Source organism: Ovis canadensis, chromosome 4 (assembly GCF_042477335.2).
Source record: "Ovis canadensis isolate MfBH-ARS-UI-01 breed Bighorn chromosome 4, ARS-UI_OviCan_v2, whole genome shotgun sequence".
NCBI lineage: Eukaryota > Metazoa > Chordata > Mammalia > Artiodactyla > Bovidae > Ovis > Ovis canadensis.
In genome coordinates this window covers 117,960,782-117,980,710 of record NC_091248.1, presented here as the reverse complement: position 1 = coordinate 117,980,710, position 19,929 = coordinate 117,960,782, and the positions used below count along the sequence as shown (strand labels likewise).

The 19,929-nt window shown below is 50.0% G+C and overlaps 1 protein-coding gene across 8 annotated transcripts in view; it reads left to right on the top strand.

The window, feature by feature from the left end:
- HIPK2 (homeodomain interacting protein kinase 2) overlaps window positions 1-19,929 on the top strand; it is a 234,649-nt gene that overhangs the window by 99,597 nt on the left and 115,123 nt on the right. For 7 of the 8 annotated variants that reach the window (XM_069588545.1, XM_069588544.1, XM_069588541.1 and 4 more), the window contains exon 2: window positions 2,691-3,774. In XM_069588545.1, the coding sequence (XP_069444646.1) occupies window positions 2,691-3,774 (1,084 nt within the window). Of the gene's footprint in view, window positions 1-655; window positions 851-2,690; window positions 3,775-19,929 lie in introns of those variants that run through there. The other variant, XM_069588548.1, reaches the window with a different exon arrangement.

Sequence of the window (19,929 nt, the reverse complement as noted above, 5' to 3'; positions counted from 1 at the left end):
GTCCTCAAATTTATCTTCTAGACACTAAGGAATCATTGAAAGTTTTGGGGCAGAGGCATGACATGCTTAGAAATGTTCTAGGAAGATAATCTGGTGGCTGAATATGGGCAGATTGGGGGAAGAAAGAGCGCTCAGGTAGGCTAGATGTCTGTGCTTGCTTTTCTCTACTGGAGAGTGATAAATGTTTTCACTGTGGAAGAGGCAGCAAGAACAGAAACAAAGAGGTGGTTACAAGAGACATTTTGGAGGATGGAGAAATAAGAGTCCATACCTTCTTGTCCATAGAGGCAAAGAAGAATCATCAAAGACAAATCCACAGTTTTGGATTTTATGAACAGACGTGGGGATGTGATCACGGAGGTGAAATGGCTAGATTTTTAGGAAAAGACAGGGAGTTCATCTTTGGAACATCATCTATGATATTGTAGCAGGAGGCAGAAATAACCTTCCTGGAAGGCACAGCGGAGCAGTTGGCCTGTGATGAACGTGTGGGGGTCACAAGAGCTTAACTCCAGAGAGAGCAAAGTTCAAACATTGGTGATGCCCGAATTTTAAAGGAGGAAGAGGAAGCAGCCAGCACAGTGTGCAATCAGATGCAGGATGGGGAGTTTACAGATTCACAGGGCACACAGATAAGAGCATCAAGAAGGAAGTCGTGGTCGGCAGTATCAGATCGGTCAGTTGCCAAGAGGGCAAAGAGAGTAGAGGCTGAAAAAAGGCCACTTATTGGGCAATTAGGAAGTTGTTTACCTTTAAGAGGGCATTCCTGTCCAGTGTGTGTGTGTGCATGGGTGGAGCGCAATTAAGGAGTGAGACTTGAAGACAAGGGAGCATCAACCACTGCTTACAGGTGAGAAGAAGGGAAGGATCAAAAGGGAAGGATTCAGCTGGTACTCCCCCTCCAAGCTGAGAGTGTCCATGTGCACAGTGTGAAAGCAGAAGAAAAAGACTGTCATTGATTCTTTTGGCAAAACTGTATTAAGTACCTGCTAAGAACTTGGATCCGGTTAACATAGAGAAATTGAAAACCGAAAGAGAACACATCATGGAGGGAGTTCAAAAGGAAATGAGAGAGGCTGAATCCTGAGAATTGGGGGAACTTTCAGTGTCAGAACAGGGAGACCCTTCTTCTCCTGAACCGGAGAGATGGAGGAGAGGATGGAGGATGGGGACAAATTCAGGGATGTTTTGAAATGAAGAGAATAGAGGTGGAAAGCAAGGCTGCTGGCCTCTGGCTGCTGGACAGTGTGGAAAGTGGGTTGTTGCTGAGAGAAAAGGTAGATGAGGTCAAAGGGAAAATGTTAAATAACCACCCACAGGCAATGCTATGGGGTCAGAAAGACACACACACTAGGATCATTAAACACCAATGGTGCTTGAGAGAAGCCCCACTCTCTGTGTGCTTTTATAGGAAATGTTTCTTAACTACACTTTAGAAGATGGGCAGTGTTTATTTCTGCTTTTACCTGCAAGGATTTACCCTTCCTCATCACCCCGTTACTTTTCCTTAATTCATTGTCTATGAATTTTTGTTTGTGTCCAGCATCACCATGGTTACAAATTGCACAGCTATTCCATAGTTGTGGTCTTCTAGATTACTGAGGTTTCTTAAATTGTGGGTGAGGTTTTGATATGAAATAATAGTACTTTCTAGATAAATTGATTGATACATGACTTTAGCAGGAAAAGTGAGTGAATAGAGCCCATGAATTATGCTACCCTTTACCCTAGCCAACTCCCCCCCCGCAAAAAAAATGTTGATAAAATGATTTCAGACTATCTCAGTGAAAACGTCAGACCAACTGCTGGTCAGTTCAGCCCTACAGAATGGTTTAAGGTGAGTAAGAAACCAGGGGGTAATTATGGTTCTTCCGGAAGCTAGCAGATCATGGGTGGCCCTGTGATTGGACCTGTGTGGGAAGCTTTTTCCTCAAATGAGCAAGCCTGACACTTGCAGGGCCTGTGTATGGGCAGGGAGTACCCAGCCATGTGAGACAGCTAAGTATACAGTAGGTAACCGGGCCACCTGAGGCAGCCTTCAGGTTTAACTGGGTTGCCACCCGATGAGAACTGAGGAAGAATTTGTTTCTATTGCAGACAATGCTTATTAGGAAAAAAAACCCAACATAACAAGCTAAATTCTGGAATTCTAATTCCATCTCCGACACTTGGCCGTACTCCCACCCTTCGAGTCTTCTACCGGAACTCCCCGGGCCCACAGGCTTAGTGGCCAGATTGTGCTTCCGGGTGGAACAGAGTCGATTTTCCAACCTTTTTTTAAAATTTATTAATTTTTTGGCTGCGCTGGGTCTTCATCGCTGCATGCGGGCTTTCTGAAGTTGCGACAAGCGGGGGCTCCTCTCTAGTTGCGGTGTGCGGGCTTCTCGTTGCGGCGGCGTCTCTGGATGTGGAGCACGGGCTCTAGGACGTGCAAGCTTCTGTAGCTGTGACGCGCGGGGTTAGTCGCTCTGCGGCATGTGGGATCTTCCCCGACCAGGGATCAATCAGGCGTCCCCCTGTCGTGCAAGGCAGATTCTTCACCCCCCAGACCACCAGGGAAGCCCCTTTGCCCTTGTTTTGAAGTGGAAAGACAGTATTCTCGAGGACCCACACCGCCGATCAGAACCCAAGGGGCCATGTCACGTTCATTCACGCGAGGGCGACTAACATCTCTCTCTCTCCTCCCGCAGGTATGGCCTCACATGTGCAAGTTTTCTCCCCTCACACCCTTCAATCAAGTGCCTTCTGTAGCGTGAAGAAACTGAAAGTAGAGCCGAGTTCCAACTGGGACATGACCGGGTACGGCTCCCACAGCAAAGTGTACGGCCCGAGCAAGAACGCGCCACCGTCCCAGCCAGCCGCCGCGACCGTCAGCGCCTCCCTGCCCATCCCCAACCCCAGCCTCCCGTACGAGCAGACCATCATCTTCCCAGGAAGCACCGGGCACATCGTCGTGACCTCAGCCAGCAGCACTTCCGTCTCCGGGCCCGTCCTCGGCGGACCGCACAACCTCATGCGTCGCAGCACTGTGAGCCTTCTTGACACCTACCAAAAATGTGGACTCAAGCGGAAGAGTGAGGAGATCGAGAACACGAGCAGCGTGCAGATCATCGAAGAGCACCCGCCCATGATTCAGAACAATGCGAGCGGGGCCACCGTAGCCACTGCCACCACCTCGACTGCCACCTCCAAAAACAGCGGCTCCAACAGCGAGGGGGATTACCAGCTGGTCCAGCATGAGGTGCTGTGCTCCATGACCAACACGTACGAGGTCTTAGAGTTCCTGGGCCGAGGGACGTTCGGGCAAGTGGTCAAGTGCTGGAAACGGGGCACCAATGAGATTGTGGCCATCAAGATCCTGAAGAACCACCCGTCGTACGCCCGCCAAGGTCAGATCGAGGTGAGCATCCTGGCCCGCCTGAGCACGGAGAGCGCCGACGACTACAACTTTGTCCGCGCCTATGAGTGCTTCCAGCACAAGAACCACACGTGCTTGGTGTTCGAGATGCTGGAGCAGAACCTCTATGACTTTCTGAAGCAGAACAAGTTCAGCCCATTGCCCCTCAAGTACATTCGCCCGGTCCTCCAGCAGGTCGCCACCGCCCTGATGAAACTGAAAAGTCTAGGTCTTATCCATGCCGACCTCAAACCGGAGAACATCATGTTGGTAGATCCATCCAGACAGCCATACAGGGTGAAGGTCATTGACTTCGGTTCTGCCAGTCACGTGTCCAAGGCTGTGTGCTCCACCTACCTACAGTCTAGATATTACAGGTAAGGCCGTGTGCCCTGAGATAAGAGATGCTGAATGTCCAGCAGCATTCACAGAGCGTGTGCCGTGTTGGTCTCTGCCGGGGAGATAAAATTGCTGCTCTCGGTGGTCATGATTTAGTCGGGAAATTAGGACATGTGCACTTGGAAACGATGATTAGAAGTCACGTGAAAACAGAGCCAAGTAAGATTCTTGGCGTAGATGTTCAGAGTTGGGAGGGATTCCTGGCAGGGTGGGGCTGGGGCTAAGAGCAAAGGCATGGCAGGGGAGTCAGGTCATCATGGACGGATAGAATCCAGATGCAGGTGAAGGAGAGAGAGGGGCACACATGATGAAGTCGCTCCAGCAAAATGCCCAGAAAGACTCACAGCAGACTGGAGGACTGCCCACCTGGCCAGAACAGAGGATCCGTGGTGGGTGGAAGAGCTGACCACAAGGATAAGCTGGCACCGGGATGCTGGGGTCTTAGCGACCAGACTAAGGGGTTGCAGTTGCATCTGTAAACGTGGAGTAAGCACCAAGGCATTTGTGCAACAGAGGGTAGTGGGATGAAAGTGATGCTCTGAGAAGGTGGTCCGATGTCCCTGTAGGAGGAGGAGGCCAGGGGGAGGGTCTGTAGCCTGGGGACCAGGCCGCCTGCTCTGGTGATGGGAGAACTCCAGGTTTGGGGTCAGGAAGATGGACTGTAACACCGTTGGCTGGAAAATGTGAAACTTCCATTCCTTCACTCAACAAAGATTTATTTCACTTCTGTCATGAGCTAGGCGCAGTGCTGGGGATGGGAACACACCCAGGCCAGCAGGGGCAAGGCCCTCACCATCCTGAAGTCTGTAGTATACAGCTTCCCACCCGTGGCTCCATGTCAAAGTCACCAGCGGGTGGGTGGAGCTTTAAAAGAAAACACCTGATTTAGGTCCCAGGCCCCACAAGCTGAACAGACGTCTCTAGGGGAGGTGTCCCGCACGGGTGATTGTCAGGGCTCTCCTGGGGCTCTCAGCACACAGCTGGGGTTGAGAGCCACCGTTCAGGAGGGACCCAGATGAGAGCCCTGGCTTGGGTCAGGGAGGCCTCGTTGCTCTGCTCACTAAAGTGTGTGGCTGGGCTGGTTGCCTTGTTCCTGACACGTAAACTGGGTGGGTCTGGGCACCAGCCGTGTGGGGCTGGTGGATGATGGAGCCAGCTTGGGTGCTCGGCTCTGAGTCCAGCATGTGGTGGGCGCTCAGGGCTTGGATAGGAACAGGAACAAGTGAGTCTGTTCTGGGAGGTGGCAGTGGGCGGCGCTTGAGGGAATGTTTGAACGGTCCAAGACTCATGGAGGTTGGCAAGAAACGAAACTAAAACCCAGGAGAGGATGGGGGCTGATGACACATTTAGGAGGTTGACACGTGGGTGGTGAAACCTGAATCCCTCGACTTCATCGTGCCCAGGCCCTGTGGGCCCGGCCCCGAAGGGTGCACACGCTTTCCACTCACCGCTCCGTCCCAGCCACGGAGGAGGTGAGTGTGTCCGAGCCACGTGGGCACAGCTAGCCCATCAACCCATTCTGAGGCCGTCCTGGCGCCTCCCCAGCTTGTCTGCCCACCCCTCCACCTGGCCAGATCTGCACAGGTGCCCTCACCCCAGGGTCTCCTGACCCAGCCCGGCCCTCACCCTTGGGTCTCCATCCATGACCTCCCACCCCCTCCCTTGGATGGTCTGTGGCCACGAGACAGGCATCCCCATGGTCCCCCACCTCCCTCATCTCAGTCCTGACTCAAACAGGATTGCAAGCCATTCCACCTGTTCCATCCACCACCATCCCCCCATCCCTTCTTGAGCATCCAGGGAGGAGCCTCATGTCCATGTCCCCTGGGTTTCTGGAGGGGTGGATCTGTATTGCTCAGCCGGTTCCTCTCCACTCACCTGCTTCTTAAGACTCTGTGGTCAGCTGTTGGACCCTCAGCCCCGGAGCCAGGCAAAGAAGGAGGCTGTGAGCCTGGTGCCGTGGCCGCCACGGAAGGGAGCCTGGGCTTGCAGACCCCAGGGGAGGGCGTGAGGAGGTGGTTGGGCAGGGCTGGGATGGCAGGCATTCTCTTGAAAGTGCCCTTCTCTCAACGTGCGGTCTGGGTGGCATCATGTAGGCTCACCCACCCGTCTGAGGGATAGTCAGCGCTGTGGCCAGCTCCCCACTGGCACTTGGGGGTGCCAAACCAGCATGCCAGAGGCCACTTCTTCCTGGGTCTTGGCCTGAATTTAGGGTGAACTGCAGCAGGGTCAAGATGCTCAGGCTTTTATTATTTTGATAACTTGATGCTATTTAGTGAAGAATACTGGCTTCATTCATGTTTACTAAAAATCAAGCACAGCAATCCTCAATGCTTAGTCCTCAGTCGTGTCCAACTCTTTGCAACACCATGGACTGTAGCCCACCAGGCTCCTCTGTCCGTGGGGTTTTTCAGGGAAGAATACTAGAGTGGATTGCCATTACCTTCTCCAGGGGATCTTCCCGACCCAGACGCTCCCCTGGTGACTCAGTGGTGAAGAATCCACCTGCCAGTGCAGGAGATGCAGGAGAATTGCAGGAGAATTGGGGTCGATTGCTGGGTTGGGAAAATGGACAGAGGAGTCTGCTGGGCTACGTACAGTCCATGGGGTTGCCAAGACTTAGATATGACTTAGTGACTAAACAACAACATTCTTAACGTAGATCTTAGTAACCTCAGCATACCTTTTTTCTTTCCTTATTAAATGGAGAACTTTCACCTTTTCACTTAAAAGAAGCTCTTTACGACTTCTCTTTGGTATCTCTGAATTCCCAGCATCACTACTTTTGCTCTTTGGGGCTGTTACTAAGTAAAATAAGGTCTACTTGAACATAGGCACTGCCATATCACAGTCAGTCTGATCGTCTAGTTGGCTACCAGGAGATTCTACTGGGGGCTCACAGGCAGAACATGCTGATCGAAGGGAAGATTCCCGTCCTGGCTGGGATAGAATGAAACTTGATGAGATATTATCACGCTCCTCATAATAGCAAGCAATTTAAAACTTAAGAATTGTTCATTTCTGGAATTTTTCACTTAATGTTTTTGGATTGAGCTTGACTATGATTAAGGGGGAGGGACTACTGCATTTGATTCTATATCGATACCAGTTATTTTTCTTTTTTTCTTGGAGCAAGCAATAAGTTGATGCTTGGATATTTCCACTGTCAGTGTGACCAGCAGACTGAAAACAAGACTAAATATTAAGCTCTACCCAGGAAAAACAAAAAGACATTCCATTCAGGCAGGAGATAGTGATTAAAATGTGTGAATTTTTGTTTGTTTCTGCTCCAAGCTGTTCAAAATACTCTGGTCTAGATTTCATTTGAAATACTTAAGACTGTTACCAGGACCAAAGAAGAAGGAGGGGTATGCATGAAAACTTAGGACATAAAAAATGGCTAGTAATCTCCTTCAGAATAATCCAGCCTTTTTTGCCTGGTTCAAAAGGTTTCAGACACTACCTTCCAATTGGGGGCGGAGATATATTTTAATTCGGTTCAACTCATCACATGTTCATTGGGTGTCCTGTGGTGGATGTACTGAAGGGTGGGAGAGATAAGACACAAGATTTCCAATCTGGAGGAGTTTATGGTTTCTCTGAGGAGATTAAAAGACACAAGCAGATTGCCTGGAGTGTAATTCTGATACTTTGATATTGCAAATGTTTGATCACTCAGCAGATACTCATTGAGACTCTAGGGAACCCGTGATGAGAAAAACCAGTAAAAGATTCAAAGTCAATGAAAGATTTTGCAAGATGGGTTAATAGGGAAGATTTAGAGAGCACAGCTATATATTGAAGGACGGTTGAGGTCTGTCTTGAAGGAAATGTGAGATGGGGGTGAGGGGCAGCCTGAGAGGCACGGAGACTGGAATAAATAAGGGAATATGGTGGGGGTGGGGAAAACGACATGAGATCTGCAAGTAGTTGGAGGCCTGGGTTGGAAAGGAAGGGTTAGGTGAGAGAGGCCAGACAGTGGAGAATTTTGATTGAGGCTTCAGGGGCTTGGATTTAACAAAGGAATAATTCAGTGACATTAAGAATATTAGTGAAGTTTATCCATTGAAATGGCAGGAAAACGTTTGGGAGAACGCAGAGGCTAGGAGACAACAGTAGTTATTCATGAATAAAGGGAAGAGGCCATAGATTATAATGGGGATTCCCCCACCCCCAGCAGTATAAACGTGAACATGTGTTTTTTGGCTGCTCTGGGTCTTCTTTGCAGTGCAGGGCTTCCTTTGTTCTTGAGCACGTGGGATCTTAATTCCTCTTGTTGTTCAGTCACTAAGTCATGTCTGACTCTTTGCAACCCTATGAACTGCAGCATACCAGGCTCCTCTGTCCACTATCTCCTGAAGTTTGCTCACACTCATGTCCATTGAGTCAGTGATGCTATCCAACCATTTCATCCTCTGCCACCCACTTCTCCTTTTGCTTTCAACCTTTCCCAACGTCAGAGACTTTTCCAGTGAGTCAGCTCTTCACATGAGGTGGCCAAAATATTGGAGCTTCAGTATCAGTCCTTCCAATGAATATTCAGGGTTGAATTCCTTTAGGATTGACTGGTTTGATCTCCTTGCTGTCCAAGGGACTCTCAAGAGTCTTCTCCAGCACCACAATTCAAAAGTATCAATTCTTCGGCATTCAAACTTCTTTATGGTCCAACACTCACATCTGTACATGACTACAGGAAAAACCGTAGCTCTGACTATACAGACCTATATCGGCAAAGTGGTATCTCTGCTTTCCAATACACTGTCTAGGTTTGTCATGGCTTTTCTTCCAAGGAGCAAACATCTTTTAATTTCATGGCTGCAGTCACCATCCGCAGTGATTCCGAAGCCCAAGAAAATAAAGTCTGTCACTACTTCCACTTACAAGGGAACAAACCTGCATCCCCTGCATTGGAAAGCAGATTCTTAACCACTGGACACCCAGAGAACTTCCTGTGAACATTTTTAATGCTTTTAGATTCTGGTATTGTGATTGCAGAGTTGGCTAAAGGGATAGGTTGGTTGGTTGGTTTTGCTGTCTTTTGTTCATGGACTCTGCTTTCCCTAAGGCACAGTTGTGAGGCTCTGGCCTCCAGAACCTGGCTTCAAGTCCCACCAGTGCTATCAAGTAACAGGCTCTGGGAGGAGAGTTGAAAGATCTTAGCTCCAGTCCTGGCCCTGTGCGTCCCCAGCTGACTCTGTTCCCCTGAGTCGGTGTATTGATAGAATATCCACTGTGAGCCGTCCCCACTCCCGCATCTGGATCCCATTATGACCAGGGCCTGTGCTTCGTCCATGGCCAGGGGACAGTTTCCTCTCCTGTGGGCTGACCTTGATCTCAGTTCACACTGGGGACCCGCCATCACCTCCTCCCCATCAACGGGGAACACAGCATCTTCCAAAATGCCTTAAGTCACTTCAAAAAAGGAGCATAACTTAATAAAGCCATAAAAATAGTTTCCAAAACTGCAAAGCTTGTGCAGTGTAAAAGATTCCTGAGTAGAAGTTAGGTTTGATTGAAAAGAAGAGCTCTGAAAGCAACTGCAGGCGTTAGCCTTTTCAGTTAGTTTGTCTTTCGTTACTAGTAGATGCAACAGGAAAGGGTGCTGGTTTACCCTTGAGAATATTGAGTGAAATCTTCAACCCACTGGCAGTCTCATTCACTCAGACGAAGGAGGTGGTTTATAAATATGTGAAAGCTTTTAGAGTTGCAATCTCTTTTCTGAGAAGTAATCAATAAGTTATCTGGGCTCTTAGGTTATCTTTAGTTTTCCCTTGCTTTTCTCTCGGACCTTGAGTTGTGTGGTGAAATAATTTGAAATTGGATTTTGCTTTAGTATGAAGTAAAGTGAGAACCCCCCTGTTTTTTTTTTGAGTGTATCTCTACCCCAGTGTTCTAGTCCTTCTTACACACACACACATACACACACACACACACACGTGCACAGTCACGCAGATAAACCCAGATGCCACAATATAAGCCCACACATGACTTACGCACACCTGGGTGTGCTTGTGAACATCTTGGTGATAGAAGCTAGCCGTCAACTTTAGCAAAGATGCTGATGTACACAGATGCCCACCACATGGAGAAGGACACATACGCACAACTTTACAGACACTGAAAAACCACGTACATTCACAGATCACGTGAGCCAACCAGAGTGACACTGGAGGCCAAGGGCCCAGGTGCAAAAGCAGTGTTGATGCCCCGGAAACTTGACCCAATCGTCTGCCTTGCTGCAGAACTACCATCCACGTGTCCGGAAACCTGAGGATGGTAGGGCTGGAACCACTCTTGAGCTCAGGGTATGAACCATTCATTTTCAAAGTGTGATAGAAGGACCCTTCTTCCGCAGTACCAACCAGGTGCCTTTTAAAAATGGAGATTCCTGGGTTGCAAAACAGATCTAAGAAACAGGCTTTCTGGGTATGGGGCCGGATGATTTAAACAAGCTCTGCGGCTCATTCTTTTTTTTTTAAGCCACTTTATTGAGGTATGACTGACATACAAAAAGCCTTACATGTTTAATATGTACAACTTGATGAGTTTAGAGGTAAGACTATCACCGCAGTTAGTGCGCTAAACAGATCTATCACCTCCTCCTGCTTTATTTCTTTATTTATGTTTTAAAAATTATTATTTTGTCCTTTGAAAACTGTTGCTCAAGTTGGCTTGGATCCCAGAGTCCGTCATCCCACAGAGGGCGTTACAACTCGCCCCATCAAAATGGGAGCAATGGGGCCGCTGTTGACAGCCTGGCATGGAACTGTTGACCTTTCACCTCAGTGGCTTGACAGCCCCTCCTCGAGGCCCAGTTGTTAGATTCCTTGTGGTCAGACCCTTTCTGCTTCAATGGTGGTGACTGAAGATCCAAAAATAGTTGGCGCATGGGACAGGAGGGGTTTATGTAGGTTGGTAAACTGACGAGTGGGTGGTTGGGAGGGGTTGTGATGGGGGTGGGTGGGCGCGGGGAAGCATTAGTGCCTGGCGGAGACATTAATACACACGGCTCTTTGCATAATCTGCAATCAGTGTAGCATTTACGGCTAGGTAGTTACCGAACTGTCCCCGTAGCCACAGCTGGGTTTGAAGCCGTAGTCCTCATTTCTGGATCCAACAAGTAATTTTTTGAATTCCGAAGATGTACCAGACGCTGTGCTTTGTGCTGAGGTTTCAAGAGGCGAGTAGGAGTGCCCTCAGCCATGCGGCTCTACCCCCAAGCCTGTCACGGAGTGAGCTGTCCCCCAGGGAGGCAGCGGTGGTGCGTCGGGCTCCACTGTCCTGGTCCACCCCAGCGCAGATGTCTTGTTAAACCCAGAAGGCAGAGCACATTGCCTTTGAATGGCTCTGACGGTCTCCCTGGGTGTCACTCAAGTCTTCTGAGTCCTGGGTGCCCTCCCCAGTGAATGCCCCCCACCCCCCCAACCTGTCCTTGGTCCCTCCCAGCAGCGGATCTCTGCCTCACAGCTGGGACAGACCTGGCCATCCTCCTACACCCCCTCACCAGGCTTCCAGAGGAGGAGGAGGGGACGCCCAGCCTCAGCCTCTGTAGGGCAGCTCCAGTGTGGACTTCCCTTCCTCCCTTGGTTCCATCAGCTGCTGGCTCACAGGGCCTTAAAGCCTGATGGAGGAGCTGGGCTCTCAGTGTTGAGTGTTGGGCCCTGGCCCTCGTTCCTGTGTAGAGATGGAGATGGTGACATTGCAGAAGCAATTGTCATGGGTTAGGTCCCCAAAGCAGAGCCCAAGGCAGGGCTAGGGTGCTGCACGTCTGTGTGGGAGAAGACCTCAAGAAGCTGGGGGCAGGGGGTGATACCGCAAGGATTTAGGGGCCTTCTATAAGCCTCAGGGATCTTGCCCCAGGCAAGGGGAGGCTGGGGCTCTGGGGCTCCCGACCTCGAGACCAAGGACCCTCAGGGGCGTTGCCTGTCCTGTGCCTTTGTGTGGGCCGAGCCTGTTCGAGGTCTGGGTGGGCTTGAGCAGATGCAAGGGAGCCCGTGAGACAGAGCAGCCCACATGACTGTGGCCAAGATCAGCAGGAAATGTGACGCAGGCCCCAGGAGCCACCAGAGTGCGAGCTCCAGCCCCTGCCCAGGGATCCGCTTTGTCCTCCTCGCCAACTACAAGTGTGGCATTTTAATAGAACGGGAATATAGGTGAAATGCCTTTGTAGACAAATTTAAGTATTAGAGGCTAAGAATTAGGAACTGAACTCCAGATTTTGGTTTTGGAAGAGCTGGAGAATCTGACTTAAAAGCTCAAAAAAAAAAAAAAAAGAGAATCTTGCCTCTACCCCGCTCCCTTTTGGTCTGCCCAGCCTGCTGGCTAGACATACAAGATGGGCCAGGCTCTGAGAGCGAGAATACCTGTGCAGGGGGAGGTGCCTGAAGCATGCGTCTGTCGGAAGCAGTGGGGTGAAGGGGAGGCGGGTTCTTTCCATTGGTGCTCAGTACCTGTTGTAGGTGCTGGTCCCTGAGGCACCTGTGTCAGATGGGCTGGTGACCAGCTGGCCAAATGAATGGACGAAGGAATGAATAGATGGATGGACGGATGGTTTCAGTGGCCTCGTATGTTTATAGCTCAACTCATACTGTTACACAGCAGAAACCCCGCACAGGCCCAGCTTCTTGTAGTCCCCTCCTACAGGTCCTTTCACCATTGCCCTAAACCTTGGGCTCATGGCATCCAGCATCCCCGAAACCTGGATCATATGGGTCCGCTTAATCAGCCTTTTGGGGAGCAGACACATCTCACCAAAAATGTTCATTCCGTCTTGCCTTCCACCTGTGAGAGTTTAATTTGAAACCCGAGGACAGCTGACTCGCCTTTTAACAGATTAGTTCCCTGAAATCAGCCAGCATCTGTCATGCCCCATTACGCCTTTACAGAAAATTAGAAATGACTTCCCAGCACAAAGAAGGGGCCGGGCGCAGCAGGACCTGACAGGGAGCCTTGCGCGTGTGGAGACAGTGCCGTCCTCCAGGCCACTGACCCCTTCTCTGCTTCCTGTTTCGTGGGATGTTCCAAACATGCTCGTCGCGGGCCCTGTAACTTTGTCTTCTTCCTTAGGAGCTGAGTGTACAGAGCTCTCCCACAGAGGATAAAGTAAATCTCCCCCCGCTCAGTGTGTGCCCGGCACGTGGCAAGCGCTCAGCCCACTAGCTGCTCCTACTGCTTTTTCTGCTGCTGCTGTTAGCGTCATTGTCGTCATTCTTACCATCCTCACTCGGCTGGCAGAGACCTGGATGTGAATTCCAGATCTGCTGCGTTATAGCTGTGTGACTCCAGGTGAGTTCCCAAACCTCTCTGAGGCTCCCTGTTCTTTCTCTTACAAGAGAGATGTAACAGCAGTTCTTGAGGTTTTCCTAGGGACCAACCAAACCAGATGGCTGGTGTGTGGCTCACCCGTGTGCACCTTGCCTCCACCGTTGATAACCATCGCGCTCCCCGCTGGGCCCCCTTGCTGGTTTATGTGCCTGTGGCTTAGCATCTGTTTTCTTTGACCTGGTATCATTGTTAGCTGTCAACATCCCCGAACTCCTTGGGGTCACGCGTCACTTCTTTTTCATCTCTTGTACACGTGGAGGTCCAGCACCTCCTTCATATTCAGCAGGCGCTAAAGGAGTGTGTTTGGTGGGCTTCCTTTGGTGTCAGGAAGAGACAGTGTCCAGTGCAGCAGTGAAGGGGTCAGTGTTTGAGGAGAGGAGCGACATCTCTTCCTGAGTCAGGAGAGAGACACGGGCGCAGCGTTCTCAACTTGAGAGCACAGGCCCGGCACCCTCCTGCCGCTGCTCGCATTTGCTGCTTGCGAACAGCTGCTGCTGTTCAGATTTTCTGCTTGACTGGGGCACATGAGCCTCAGGGTGGTGGGGAGCCGTGTAGCAAAACCTCAGGGTGGTAGGGAGCCGGGCACACAAGCCTCAGGAAGTTACAATGCGTCTGCCACCTGCTGTGCTTCCTGCGTCCACTCTCCATCTCCGCCAGCATCAGAAAGATCCAGGGCCAAGACTAGACTGATAGGTAAGACTCTGCTCAGGGACTCCCTGAAGGGGTGTGTGTGTGTGTGTGTGTGTGAATGTTGTATGTTTATGGCGTAAGTGTTTGGATGTGTGAATGTGTGTTGGTATATATATGTAATGTGTGTGTTTTCGATGTGTGAATGTGTGTTGATGTGTGTTATATATGTGATGTGCGGTTGGTGTGTTGTATATGTGATATGTGTTGTTATGTGGGAGGTGCGTTGGTGTGTGTGTGTTGGTATATGTTGTATATGTCTGTGTTGTATATACGAAGTGTGTATTGCGTGTGGCATATGTGTTACTGTGTATTGTATATGAGATGGGTGTTGGTAGGTGGGGATGTGTGAGTGTTGGTGTGTGTATGTTGTATGTGTCTGTGTGTTGTATATGTGGGGGGTGTATTGTGTATGGCATGTGTGTTAGTGTGTATTATATATGTGGTAAGTGTTGGCAGGTGGGGGTGTGTGGCTGTGGTTGGTGTGTGTGTGTTAGGTTGTGCGGCTCAGTGGCAGGAAGTAGGCTGGTCTCCTTGTTTGCTATTTCTTCAGATCTGGCTTTGTGCAGCTGCAGAAATGTACCCTCCAGTCACAACTTAATTTATGTCATTATTAACCATAAAAATCAGTCTTTTGGCCAGAACATGAGGGAGAGACCATGGGCAGTGTTTATTTACCATCCACTGACCTCCAGTAAAGGATTTCCAGTCTTCTTCTCTTTGTAAATTAGAACTTATATTGGCAAATAAAAATGCACTAAGTGTGAACCCTCAGAATAGAAACAGCTCTGGCACCGAGAGTCAGATGTCGTCATTGTAAAAGGTCAATATTCACGGCAGGGAGACCTTTGGGAGGTGGCACGGCTCTGTGTCCCGACTGTCGAGGTGGTGACGGGCTAAAACTCACGAACGTTTAGAATCTATTTACCCCTAAAGATCTCCAAGGAAACTGTTAGTTCTATTAAACCCTTAAACTTTATCTTGTGTCATTTCTCTTCCTGTTTTTGTTGTGTTGTGTTGTGTTTGGGTAAAAGAGATATCTTTGTCCATCCTGTGACAGGATGGGCAGTAGGGCAACAGTCATTACTGGAAACAGCCGGCCCAGGGAACTATGAAAACAGCTCTGGGGAGTAAACAGCTGCTGATGACGGAAGCGTTCCTGTCCCAGAGTCTTTACATGTGCTGTTCCATGTGCAGTTCATGGACTTGTCCTCTAAAAGTGAAGGACAGTGACCGCTAGAAGCAGAGCCGTGAGGGACTGTTACCTCTGAAATCTCAGAGTGCAGAAAGAAGACGAAGAGGACCTTGTGGAATCTGGCCATCCGGCCTTAGTGTGCCTGCAGGGCCCTGCCCTTGGCTCTTACCTCATTATGGCCTTGGCCAGCAAACCTGGGAATGAAGCAACGTCGTTTTCGATAAAGTAGCTTTCCTAAAAACCAAGCTTTTCCCAATGGCAGGCCTCCCATCTGTGGGGACATTGGGTTTTCACCGAGGAGTGGCTGGTTTTGTAGGAAGGGTCTTTTATCCCCTCAAAGAGAGGGCACCTGTGTGCCATCTTGGAAGCAGTGGGTTCTGCTGGGTGTGTTCTGAGTGACGGGCCTTGGAGAGGGGCCCCCTGTCCCCAGCAGTGATCCCGGGCCTGATGAAGCCGGTTCCCAGTAGCATGACCTGGGCCTCGCACCCCAGTGACTGGGCCATGGCCCAAGGCCACACGCTGGGCCCAGAGCCACGGGCCCTTCCGTTCCCGCCCCCCTGACAGGAACTTTTCAATCGTTTCCTTGGGAGAAACAGGAGTGTCCGCAGCATGTAAATGTCATTTCACTGCGCCCTCTGCAGCTCTGAGGGGCCAGCTGAAGATGTTTTCTGTGACTTTCCTGCAGTGGGAGGTCCGTCTGTTTGCAGATCTGAGCTCGTGGCCACCCCTGCCGTTTCCCAGGCCTCTCTCATCCTCTCTCTCTGTGCCAGTTCCAGGGAGCACAGGGCATCCTTGCTTGCCCTTCCATGTGTCCTTTTCTTCTCAGAAGATGCCCTCCTGGCTCCTTCCTTAATTCCGTGTCCCTTCCTGTTTCATGCTGCACTTCTGTGTCCTGGTTCAGAATCCCGAGTCCTGTTCCAAGGCCCCAGCTTCTCCCTTGCCCCCTACCCACACCCTCAGCACCTGTGTGAGCCCACCCAACTCCCTCAGCCTAGCGTCCCTCCCCACCTTCCCCAACCCCCAGACCTTGAAACCTAGCCCTGTCCCACTCCTCTTGTGGAAGCCAAGTACCAGACGAACCACAGCCAGAAATAATCTCTTCCTCTGGAAGCATTCGGATATTGATTAACCTGGCATGTTATTCACTCGTCCATTTGACCTCCAAGGAAATTATACACTTCCTGGGACCAGGGTCTGACTCTTAGACCCCATGATAGAACCAGGGCTGATGTTAACAACCCATGTTCTAGGGAGCTGGCATGACCAGCCACCGCTGGCGCATCTAGGGAGGTGAGATGGAGACAAAGACCCGGGTCTCAGTGCCCCGCCTACCGTGTGACTCCTGGTGGGTCTCCTAACCTCCCTGACGTGCCATCTCCTTAGTTGGACCAGGTGACGTAGCATACCTGAGCCGTGGGCACCTGGAAGGTCTGTGTGAGTTCACGCCTCTGTGCTTAGCCTCACGCAGCCCTGTGAGCCTCGGGCATAGTGGAGGCCGTCACTGTGTTACTATTTCTAACCATGCCCGGCCTTTCCTTTCTATCCCTGGCTTTTCCTTTTTCTTCTTTTCTTCTACCTGTGTTTGCAAGGTACTCACACACTGATCCAGGTGTATCAGCAGCGGTGGGACGTCTCAGGCACCGCCATACGTAGACTCTGGAGACACGATTAAGCGAGACCTCAGCTCTCAGAGTATTACCAGTTAATTGCTTTGCTGCCCCTGCAAGAAATGTACTCATGTTACTTCTCAGTTTGGGGCCATGTGGACCCAAATGAGGTTTCTGCTGGTGCGGACAGAAATAGTAAGATCGAAGACAGATTTTTTTTTTTTCCCTGAAAATGAGCCATTAGCATTTTTCCCAACTTTTCCCAGTTGGTATTGTGTCATGGTTCATATAGAAAGACCCATATCTTCATCTCGTTGCTTTACTTAACAAGCTCTGTTCAGCAACGGATGTCAAACATCTGTGTGTGTGAGTCTGCAGACCGGTTGTGGACACACCCCCCACACCCCACACCCCCACTCCCCATCTTTAGGGGATGAGCCACAGCTTCTCTGGAAAGAGCATCTCTTAGGAACACATCCATGTGGATGGAAGTCTCAGGAACATGAAGCCATCAAAGAAATCAGCAGAAGTGCTGAGTCTCCAGACCCTGTCAGGGTGGGAGTTAACAGCCTGTATTTGCCTGGGCCTTTGGTTATGATGATGGCTTGCATTTTCTGCGCCCCAGGGACATGGCTTTATGTGACCATTGTCACCATCTCACTGTGTGGTCAGTGCCTTGTTAGGGGTCACCCACGTGTGGGTGACTAGCCCCACGGGTGCAACCTGCACGTCCCACTCTGTCTAGGCGATTCCTGCCCTGGTTGAGGTGGGCACCACCCCCCCCCCGCCCCCACCACCCCAACCAGCCAAGGAACCTAGAACAACCTCCGATGCAGAGGCACAGACCCGGTCTGCATGCAGGCCCAGGAATGTATTTGATGTGAGCCGCCTCCTGTCCCGGCTCCAGTCCTACCCACTCTCCTCTGGAAGGACGGCGGAGCCACGATTGGTTTTCCCGCCACATTGGGAGGGACCTGCCTAGTTCGGCACCCGACACTCGGATTTGCATACTGCTTGCTTTTGTTGCTCTTCCCTGTCCTGGTGTCAGTGAAATGGGGCATCCTTGACACACAGGACAGGAAGACATCCGCGCCTGCTCGGAAATGAATGAGTCTGGGTGGGAGTGCCCGGTGCAGGTGCGCAGCTGCAGTGCACGGGAGTGTCCTTTGGGGGTGTGCCGCAGGCCGGCGCCTCGCCCCCTCTGAGGGGCGAGGTCAGCCTTGGCCCTGAGAGTTTACACTGAAAAATGTAAACAGGCCTGAGCGGTGGTGAAGGGTCCCTCCGCACAAAAATCTAACTTCTTGCTGTGGAAGGAAGGCACCCACAGCCTAAGCGGGGAGGGACCTTGTACATATTCATGGGATCCTTCCTTCCATCTAGCCATCGAGACTCACCACACTTAAATACTTGCAGTATTGCCTGCACAGCATGAGAATTGCTGGGTTTGTTTTGCCACAGAAATTGAACATTTCTAACGAAACATGACAACCTTGCCTTTCTTAGCAGGTGGTGGGGGGTGCTCTTCTGCAGGGGATTTGTTCCCTGCCGCCCCTGGGAAATGAGATCGTGCCAGGTGCTGGCCAGGGAAGTGGAAGGGCCCAGTTCTTCGTCTGGATCTCACGGTGCTTGCTGCCCAAGCTGCCCTGAAGCAACAGAGCAGAGCACCCCACCCCCCACCCCCAAGTCCTTAAGGATGGAAGCCAGGGCTTATTATGTTTCTTATTTATTACACCCCCCTTCTTCAAGGTCTTAGACTTCATTTCTCTGTTCATCTGTCTTTAGTCACTTTGCTCTCCAGTGCTTCTCTCCCTGTCTGCTGTAAATTCTTGTTGCATTTAAAAATCTGTATTTTATGCCTCCTTGCATTTGATGTAACTTTTGGACTTATGTTTGTTTTGTGATTGTGTCCTAGGTGTTAGTCCTGGGCAACTAGCTAGATTGTTAATGTCCTGAGGGTTCTGGTGATTAACATATTCTTCCATACTTATGGGAGGGGGTTGAGGATTAGAGATTTCACAAGAACTGTTAAAGGAAAGCTGTTACATAAATTCCCTAAGCCTTTCATAGCCACAAAGGTCAGCATTAATAATCGTTTCAGGGCTTTTTTTTTTTTCCCCGTAAATTAGATATGTTTAAAAGAACTATTTCAGGAGGCTTCATACATTGCTGGTGGTCAAATAAAATGGCACAGCCACTTATAGAAAGATTTGGCGGTTCCTCAAAATTGTAAACGTAGAATTATTCCAGAGGAACTGAAAGCAGATACTCAGACAAATGCTCATATGTTCATAGCAGCATTATTCACAATAGCCTGCAGGTGGAAACTGCCCCAATGTCCAATAGGGGATGAATGTTTAAACAGATTGTGGTGTATCCCCACAACAGAATATTATTAATAGTCAGCTATAGAGAGGAAAGAGGGACACACACACACACACGCACACACACACACACACACACCCCGCAGCATGGGTGTACATCAGAAACCCTATGCTGAGTGAAACGAGCCAGACATAAATGGTCGAGTGTTGTGTGATTCTCTTTATATGAACAGAGTGTGCTAAGTTACTTCAGTCATGTTTGACTCTTTGCAACCCCATGAGGCTTTGTAGCCCACCAGGCTCCTCTGTCCATGGGATTCTCCAGGCAAGAATCCTGGAGTGGGCTGCCATGCCATCTTCCAGGGGATCTTCCTGACCCAGGGATTGGACTCACATCTCTCGTGTCTCCTGCATTGGCAGGCAGGTTCTTTACCACTAATGCCACCTGGGAAGCCCAGCAACAGGGCAGATACACCCATAAAGATGGGATGCAGATTAATGGTTGATGGCGTAGGGAGTGGGGAGGAATGGGTGAAACTGCTGAATGAGGAAGAGGGTTTTCTTGGGAGTGATGGCAAAGAGTCAGACACGACTGAGCGACTGAACTGAACTGAACTGAGGAGCAGTGAATATACTACAACTTCAGCTGTAGTTGTTGAATATACTATTCAAACAACACCATGAATATACTAAATACCACAGAATGGTAAATTTTATGTGTATTTCACCTCAATAAATTACTTTTTAATAAGAAAGGAACTTTTTCAGGCTAGAAAGTTGGAATGGGATGAGATTTTTACCAGGACCCAGAATTGTTAAAAAATGCCAGCTTGAATCTGAGTAGCTTTGAGAACTAACTGTATTTGTGTGGTAACCATGAGAGCTGATTTTAAAATCCTTACAAAAGCAGATTTTTTAGGTTCATTTATACTTTTCTGGTGCTGGGCCGAAACACTGAAGTGTTTTTGTTTTTTTTTTTCCTTTGACTTGGCAAGAGAA